We start from the raw sequence: 9689 nt of genomic DNA, 5'->3' as shown, positions 1-9689 counted from the left end.
AGGGGGAATTGAATTGAGAGAAGACATAAATCAATCTAGTTTTTACTCTTCAACAATCCACAGTCAAGAAATAGAAACATCCATTACACAAAACTCCCAAAACCCTCACAAAAAATTTTGACATATGACACGATTATAAAAATTTTACCAATAAAGTAATTTTTTTTTAAAGAACTAAGAACTTAGTTTGTTAAAAATAATATCATACCGAAAACATGAATTATTCTAGATGCAAACATCTTAGAATAGTATCCTGAAAATCTTAAGATCTACATCATGTTAGATCATTAAGGTTTATGAATTCGGGTAAAGTACCTTGATCCATAGAGAGTGGTTGTCTGCTGTTGTGGAAATCCTACGACGTCCTACGACGACAACCGATCAAGACCGGATGTACGCTAGCGCAAGGAGGTAGCTTGTGATCTTCCTCAACCAAATCGCCTTAGTTCCTCAATGGGATTATCGTTTCTCTTCTAGATGGAGGGAAGAAAGACTGTGTGATTTGGTATATTGGGGACCATAACCAAAAGGGTCCTAATGGTATCTACCCATTTTAATCCATATCAATTTGGGTAATTTATGGGCTTGCCAAATAAAATAGATCACATAATTTTAGCCCATATTAAATAGCTAATATATGATTGATTAAGAAATATATGTTGTCTAATATAGGAAAGATTTCCTAACAATCTCTCACTTGGGCTACATATTATTTTTGAAACAATTATATCACAAAATTCTTTAGGCGCGCATCTGTTAGCTATTTATCCTTAAACTTCTCCTTAAACAATCTGGTTCATTTCATATATTAGTAATGGAACCACCACGACTTTTGTCTTAATATAGTCGTGACTAAACCACGATCATTACCATACTAATACACTCAATGACATAGATCAAATATGGATGAGTAGCATGGAAATTACATGCCATGTGATCTCACACATGCCTATTTCCAGCTGGTCCTTCCTCAGTTCTTTAGTGAGGTCAATCTAAAATCCTTAATGCAATGCAAACATTGCACATAGAAAAACATAAGCAAGCTCAGAAATAAAGTTATAAACCATCGAACTTTATTCTGTAGAAAAAAAAAAAACTAAATAATCCAATGCCCAAAGTAAGACATATAGAACATGACAAATGACTCCCACTAAACCAAAATATTATCAAAGATAAGACCCATATGAGCAATGTGCTCATGAAAGGCCTTAGGTGTTAAGCCCTTGGTTAATGGGTGAGCCAACATAGATTCTGTTCCTATATGTTTCATGGAAATTTGTTTATTTTGAACTTTCTCCTTAACAACATAGATTATGTTCCTTGTATGAATATTTTGGAGACTTTAGTAATCTAGTATTGTATATAAAGTTTTGGTGTGTTATGTTTTCCGCTGCATAGTTACAATGTGGATATGGATAGGAGTATCTCCAGTACCCCAGTTTGGGTCCGGGTTGACTTTATTATTATTATTATTATTATTATTATTATTATTATTATTATTATTATTACCATGGTATCATAGGTATAGAGTTATTATTTAAAAAAAAAAAGGAAGGAAATCGAGTTGTTACAACATTGATATACTTATGTGAGTAGTAGCACCAGAATCTACCCACCAAGTATCCTTAGGTACAGAAGCTAAATTAACTTCAGAACAAACTAAGGTTAGAAGCATACCCTTCTTTACACGCCAGGCGGCGTACTTAGGATACTCCTTCTTTATGTGCCCTGGCTTCTTGCAGAAATAGCAGGCAAATTCCTCATCCTACTTCTTTTGTTTCTTCTGCTAAGAAGATCCTTCCGCAGCAATTGTAGCTTTATTCTTTCTTTTGTTTTGAAAGGTTGAGGCCAAGTGAGCACTCTTAGTCTTATCCTGCTGCCGTTTTTCTTCTTTTTGCATACAATGAGATATAAGCTCATTAAGAGACCGTTTGTCCTTCTGAGTGTTATAACTCACTTTGAATTGCCCAAAGTGTGCAAGAAGAGAAATCAAAACTAAGTGCACGAGTAAGTCATCGGACAATTCCAACTTAAGTGACTTAAGTTTTGACGCAAGAAAAGACATCTCCATGATGTACTCCCTTACATTCCCTTTGCCTTTATACTTATGGCGACGAGTTTAGCCAAAAATAACCCGCCTCCGACTTTTCATTCTTGGAAAAATATTGCTTAATTTCTTCCAGGAACTTCTTAGCGCTCTTGCTTTTAGTAATAGAGCCCCGAAACGCTTCCGAAATGAACGTTTCATGATCATCATGCACATTCAGTTAGACTGATCCCATTTTTCAATTTTAACCTTATTGGGGTTTTCTGGAGTAGCAATGGGTTGATCTGCTCGAAGTGCAAGATCCAAATCCATACAACCGAGGACAATCTCTACAGTTTTTTTCCATATTTTGAAATTCGTCTTGTTAAGCATTAGGATGTTGCTTACTTGGGCAGAGACATTTGTAGCAGTAACAATAGAAGCTGTATAAACAAGCATACTCACATTTATTAAGCATATAATGAACAAATAATTCAAACTGGGGACCCATCTCAAGATACTTAGTCTTTGGACAGAAAAATTAACTGTAAGCGGTACTCTCGATGCAATGATCAAATATTGACAATTAGTTCTGTCAAACAACAACGTTTCTTTGGACCGACTATTGTTCACATGAAAAAACTTTATAATCATCACGCATTTATCATCGTAGGCACGTTGTTATTTAGCCAAACTATATCTTCCTTTGGGCTGAGCACAGTTCGCATAAATAACTCCGCACAAAACATCTATATATTTTTAGTTAAATTAATTTTTCACAATGGAGGTTACTTAGGCAACGTGTTTTTTGGATCAATTTAACTGAAAATACTAGACAAACTGAGTAGAATAATACAACAATCGTATAAATAATATTTAAATAAAAGGAAATCTAAATATATTTTAATATTTTTTATTACTATTATTTTATTAAAATGCCCAGTTCACCCAGTACTGCTGCGCTGCCCCAATGGTGCCACGGTGCTGTGAATTCCTTACAATTCATCTCAAATGTGTGTGTGTGTGTGTGTGTGTATATATATATAAACTATATGCTTTTTATATTACACTAAGAAAAAACATGAATAAGATCATACCACCAACAAGGTAGCTTGATCCATTAAAAAAAAATTATAAAACTATAAAACCTTTCTTTGTATAAAGCATACAAAGTGGAACGGTAATGGTAAAACGACAGTGGAAAAAATCATCTTCTGTTTTGACCTTTCGATCCTCTTTTTTAAACATAGAATATGCTTCAAACTTAATCCTTGATCCATAAAACATAAATATTCCATTCAAGAAAAATAATTCGAACACCATACGAATAGAATATTCACAAATCCTAATAATCTAACAATGATGACCGCTCTGATGCTACTTGTTAAAAATAAAATCATACCAAAAAGATAAATTATTCTAGATGCAAACATCTTAGAACAGTATCCTAAAAATCCTAGGATCTACATCATGTTGGATCATTAAGGTTTATGAATTTGGGTAAAGTACCTTAATTAATAGAGGGCGGTTGTCTGCTGTTGCAGAAATCCTATGACGTCCTACGACGATGATCGATAAAGAGCAGATGAACGCTAGCGCAATGAGGTGGTTTGTCATCTTCCTCAACCAAATTGCCCTAGTTTTTCTATGGGATTATTGTTTCTCTTCCAGATGGGGAGAAGAGAGACTGTGTGATTTGGTATATTGGGGACCATAACCAAAAGGATCTTTATATAGGGTTCCCATAATCCCCTAAAAATGGTATCTATCCATTTTATATCATATCAATTTGAGTCACTTATGGGCTTGTCAAATAAAATAGATCACATGATCTTAGCCCATATTAAATGGCTAATATATGATTATTTAAGAAATATATGTTGCCCAATATAGAAAGATTTTCTAACATAGTTGACACCACATTGAACTACTAAAAGACCAGCCTAATTTTTTTTTAAAAAAAATTTGTTGCTTGGGAGTTGAATTGGTTTATTGGGTTTTGTTAACAAAAAGGGATTCGTAGTTTATAAAATATTCAAACTTTGATGTGCTTTCATATCACCCAGATAGCTTCCTTATTAAGGTGGTGTGGGACTCCAACACAACTATTGTCCTTCCCTTTTTTGATGACTCATATATTATCACAACAATAATTAATCAATTTTCTTTTTGAAAAAAAGTATGGGTGTCTTGTCATCGGGTCTTCCAAGTCCAACAAAGAGTGATTTCCAAGCATACGAAGCATGTTAAAGTTGATTTAATTTGTATTTTATTTGGAAAGCGTGACTATCCAAACAAGCAACTTAAGCTTTCATATTAATCTTGATTACGATGGTCGATTCACTGGTTCTAAGAAGTGAATCAAATAATATTAAGGATAAGAACATATGATATTAGGATTGTATGTATTGACTAAATGACTAATTTAATCATTTCCCTTTTTGTATTTTACGTATTAGTTATCTTTTTACTGTATGATTTATGAAAGTTGACTGAACCAATTTGGAAAAAAGGTCAATAAACTGATAATGTCCCAATTAATGTCATTTTAAAATAGGAGGTATGGAAGTTTGGACTAAGTGTTGGGAAATTTTCTTGCATCCACGTGCAAAGTTTCAATTAAATCTTGTGTTTTTGCCCTTCATCCAAGTCTAACTTAGGCATTGGAATGTCATATTCAAGACATCCTCATGTCGGCTCTCATTGTCAGCTTAAATAGATTGTTCATGAGTGTAGAAGTTTAAGTGATTTCAACTGAATCACTACTGAAGATCAGGAGATTTGATTTTGAAGATGCCAAATTTGAATTTGAATTTGAATTTGAACTTGAATGGGAAGGGCAATTGGTTTGAAAATGAGATCAACAAAAAAAGTTATTTCCTAAAGGATGCCATCTAAATGAAAATCGATAAGATAGAAATAAATCGTTGTGCTTTATACAATCCAATTTGCCATTTGAGGAGACGTGTGGAAATAGCCATTATGCCTACATAGTGAGAATTATAAACGTAATAGTTAGCCAAAGAACTAACATAGGTTTTAATGACTTGAATGATGTTTTGTAGTTATTATTTGTTTTGAAGGAAACAACAGAAGCATGAACTTAATTCTAAATGCACCCAAGACGGCGTGTTTTTATTTTTCTCCATCCAACTCATAGACGTCGAAGATTGTTGTCAAAGTATTTTCTAGCCGATTTTATGTTACAAGTTGATTAAAAAAAGTTTTCAAGACATTCAACTTCCCCCATTTAGGAACAGATAAGAGTCGCAAAGGAATAAAAAAGTAAACTTAAATTTTTTTATTTGCACAATAATTTATTGCAACATAATTAATCAAGTTTATATAGTTAGCTGTTACAAAGAAACCGAGTTTGATTCACTTCACAGAAGTTTGGCTTTTAAAGCATCAATAGCTTATAATCGAATTAGCATAATTTGCTGCTAGATGTCCCTACTTCTAAAACTTGAAAGTGAACTTTAGCAATTATAATTTTGTGTGGAACAAGTGTGACAAGTCAATTTTGTTCGTTAAGCACAAAGAGTCTCTAAATATATCATATAAAAATAAAGAAAAAAGTGAACATAAACTAATGGAGAAGAGAGTTGAAAACAAAATATACTAATTCTATAGCCAATAATACAATAACCCCACCATCCCTCACAATACTATGCTTAAAATTTTCAAAAGAAAGAGAACAAAAACTCTATCCATCACTCACTCAAGGGGATGCCACCCTATTTAAAGAAAGAAGAAGAAAAAAAAAAAAAACCCACATTCCATTTTGCTTAGTACTCTTTCATAAAATACTCGATTCACCAAGTTCCAACCAATCATGAGATGCAAGTTCTAACCAATCAAGAGATGCCACATTTGCAATTAGGCATAAACTACTTGGCAAGTAGAAGGAGAGAGTCCATGAAAAGCCCTAGGGGCTTCCACAACCTCCCACTCCACCCATGGCTTCCCCTTCTCCACCTCGTATATCCTCCCTATTGCCACATTCATCCCATGTGACACAACATAAATTCTCCCCTCCATCGCGCCCACAGCGAAAGGCCTCTGCACCGCGTCGCACGGGAACCTCTGCCCCCCTACGTACTCCCACGTGTCGGAATCACTATGGTACACCTTCATCGGACAGTCCCCGTGCTCCGATATCACGAACAGCCTGTCATCCACCACCGCACTCAACCCCGTCCACCCCTCCCGCATCCCCGCGCTCATCTCCTGCCACGTGTCCGTCTCCGCGTCGTAGACCCCACCGCGAGGGGAAAACACGAACGGCCACGTCCACCCCTCCGTCACGCAAATTTTTCTCCCCACCACGGCCGCGTCGTACCGCGCGAGCCCGGCGCGCATCTTCGCCACCGACGCCCACGCGCCGGTTTTCGGGTCGTAGCGTTCCACGGCGGAGATGGAGTCGGAGGGACCAGAGACGCCGGGGCCGCTCCCGCCGACGGCGAAGATCTTGTCGCCGACGTTCGCCGCCGCGAAGAACGATCTGGCGGTGAGCATCGGAGACGCCTGCGACCATTGATTCGTCGATGTGTGGTATATGACGGTGGTCCGCACGGAGGATTCGGTGTTGGCGCGCATGCCCCCCATCACGAAGAGCTTCCCCTGCCGAGGAATCGACGCGCAGGCGAAACTCTCCGGCGAGACGGTCTCCAAACAGGGAATCCGAGGTAGGACGAACCAACGGCGGGATCGCGGGTCGAGCGCCTGCCACTGAATCCTGGCCGTTGATTTGTCGAAAGCGAAGACGAACAGGAAAGGTTGGGATTTACGGGAAAGGAGAAAACAGGGGTCAGTGATGGTCTTGTTCCAGGAAGAAGAGACGGAGCGAATCAGAGCCTGGTAGGGGTACGGAACGTGAAGAAGACACAGTTCGGCGATCTCGTCCGGCAATCCTGGAATCAACGGCTCGGAATTCCCGTCCTTCTCATCGGAAGACCTCAGAATCGCCATTTCTGTTTCAGAAATAGAAAAAACAAAGAAGGATCGAAAAAGGAATTAAACCTCAGCTTGGATCATCGAATCGCCTTGAACAAGGAAGAAAAGAAATGGGGTTTATATGCAGGAATAGAGGGGTTTGATTAACAAAGGCTTTTGGCACTTTTCTGGCGACGTTTTGTAATTTTGTGTGTGGAAGCAAGAACAGAGGTGGTGTGAACTGGGAAGAGCTGTAAAGCGACTGAAAAAAAAGATCAAAAAAAGGAGTTATAATGGGAAATTGGGGGGGAAAGGGGAGGAAGAAGACGAAGAGGGAGGAATTATTTGAGAAAATCAGAAGAAAGATGATCTGGGGTCGGGCTGGTTGGTGAGCTTATGCGTGGAGTGGAGAAGAGAGGAGTTGTTGATGGATTGGAGGGGTTTAATATATACGGGAGAGAATTGCGAGGAGGGGGTCTGATAATCATGGCTTCTCGATTTGTGGTGCTGGTGGAAAAAGGTCACATCCGTGATGTTGATCTGCGCACAGTGCCGCCATTGGTTCTTTCTTTGTTTTCTTTATTTTTTTTGGGGAGGAAAAATTAAGCAGCGGTTTGTGGCGTCGAGGAGAGACGGAGATGGGGATCCGTTCCGACGGTGATTATATGGAGGGCGACAGTGATCCAATGGGTTATTATCCTCTGCTATCAAGTCTATCACAACATCAGTTTTCGACCGTCCCATCATGTGGGACCCCCCGCCATTTACCCAACTAAAAAATGTTTGAAGCAAAAGTCACTCTTCATAAATACCGCCCCAAATGTGGGGATGAAATCACTCGGGGGAAGGCCCCATTCATTTATTTTACGTGTATTAAATAAACTTCTGTTCATTAAATAAATTAATTCTTTCTTATCTAATTCTCTTCGAAAAAGATATTCACCTATTATCTCTAAAATTTCAAAAATTTTATCAATCTTTACTAAAATTTTAAAAATATTATAAGTCTCTGTTAAAATTTATTTAAAAAAAAAATACAAATATTCTTCCTCTTGATTGGTTGGTTTTTGAAATATTAAGGAAGTAAACTTGAAACTTCATGAAATTTTTTTATAATTATCCTTAAATATTAATTTCTCTCATATTTTTTTTTCACAACTAAACATTTAATAACTAGAAATATTAAATATACTTTATATGTTAATAAGTCATTCAAAGGTTTACATTAGGTCTCAACTACACCACTAGAAGTAGTCCATCTCCAATTTCATATCCATTCCATATCTTTTTCATTCGTACGAGAATTTAAATTTGAGATTTTCAATATAAAATGTTGTTCCTTCTTTTAAGTCATTGGCTATAATGATAATTATTATTCTTATTAAATAGATTGTCATTTAAATTCGTAAAATAAAATTGTATATATTAAAAGTAGTTGATCAAATGTTTGAAGATAACTTAGATATTTTTTTAAATTTTTTTTTCAAGAGAATAAAAATGAACAGCATCCTATTATCTTGAATTATTTATTACAAACCCTACTATAAATGCTGTTTTTATTCAATAAATTTACTTAAAACTATTCACTTTTTAAGTTAAAATTTACTTATCCTATAATAATTAGTATTCCTATTAAATATATAATTATTTTAAAGAAAAATACACTTACGGTTCCTCAAATTGAGTACTATATAACAAACATTTCCTACTTTTTAAAATAGTAAACCCCTTCGACCATATATATTAATGAAATTAAAGTACTTATCTATCAAAAAATAAAAAGAATAAAATCCCTTATTAATTTACTTTACAAAAAATTTAATACCAAATTAAAAATAAATAAAATTATTTTCCTCAAAAATAGTTATCACTTATATTATAATAGAATTAGATGGTTTATAGAAAATATGAATGTTTTCTAATAGTTATACAGAAAATTAAATGAAATCAGTGCTAAAAATATTAAACTAGTGTAGAAAATTAAATAATATTGTTAAAGCTAAAAATTGAACTTCAATCTCCGAATTTACAGACTCTGGCGATCAACAACAACTAAGAGAAAAAGTTCAGAACTCCGATGACTTTTGAGGGGCATTTTCTGATGCTAAAGTCAAAGTTAAAATTTTATATATGTTATAGCCTGAAAGAGTATTTTTGAGATTCAAAAGAAATTTATCATACCTTAACCTTCGCCTTTTCTTTATGGGTATTTTTTTTTTTGGCATAAATGCTCTTCATTTCTAATTTAAGGGATTGTTATCTTTGTATGTGCGTCACACCTCTCTATGACCTCATATTACTTCTCCTTGACTATATTCATTACAACTCTTAGTCTTTATATTGAATATATTTAACAATTAGTCATGCTTTGAAACATTTCAAGGCTTAAAGAGTGAGTTTTTCGTAACTTAATCCATTGAAAAAGGTTACAAATTTTAACATTATTTTTTAGTTCTATAAAGCTTGGACCAAGGTGTGAGATATCGGGATTGAGGAGCCCTTTTAGCCCCCCCCCCCCTTTTTTTTGTGGATGCTTGAACCGAGGTGTCATTTGGAATTTTTTTAGGGTATTTTTCGAGATTATCCCTTCCTACCCTAGCAACAACGGACACCTTCTCATCAAGGACATTTCCCAACTACCTTGAGTCTTCAGATTACGTGTATTGATGTTAGTTTTGATGAATGTCAAAAGTGGCGTTTCTCTTACAAGAAGACTCATACAAAATTG

General features: G+C 35.7%; 1 protein-coding gene across 1 annotated transcript; it reads right to left on the bottom strand.

Moving 5' to 3' along the window:
* Positions 1-5631: 5631 nt before the first annotated feature.
* Positions 5632-7591, bottom strand: LOC131152207 (F-box protein AFR). Its single transcript, XM_058103938.1, has one exon. The coding sequence runs from the start codon at positions 6995-6997 to the stop codon at positions 5906-5908; it is 1092 nt and encodes a 363-aa protein (XP_057959921.1). The 5' UTR covers positions 6998-7591; the 3' UTR covers positions 5632-5905.
* Between the last annotated feature and the right edge of the window lie 2098 nt (positions 7592-9689).

Source organism: Malania oleifera, chromosome 3 (assembly GCF_029873635.1).
Source record: "Malania oleifera isolate guangnan ecotype guangnan chromosome 3, ASM2987363v1, whole genome shotgun sequence".
NCBI lineage: Eukaryota > Viridiplantae > Streptophyta > Magnoliopsida > Santalales > Ximeniaceae > Malania > Malania oleifera.
This window is presented reverse-complemented; position numbering and strand designations above follow the sequence as displayed.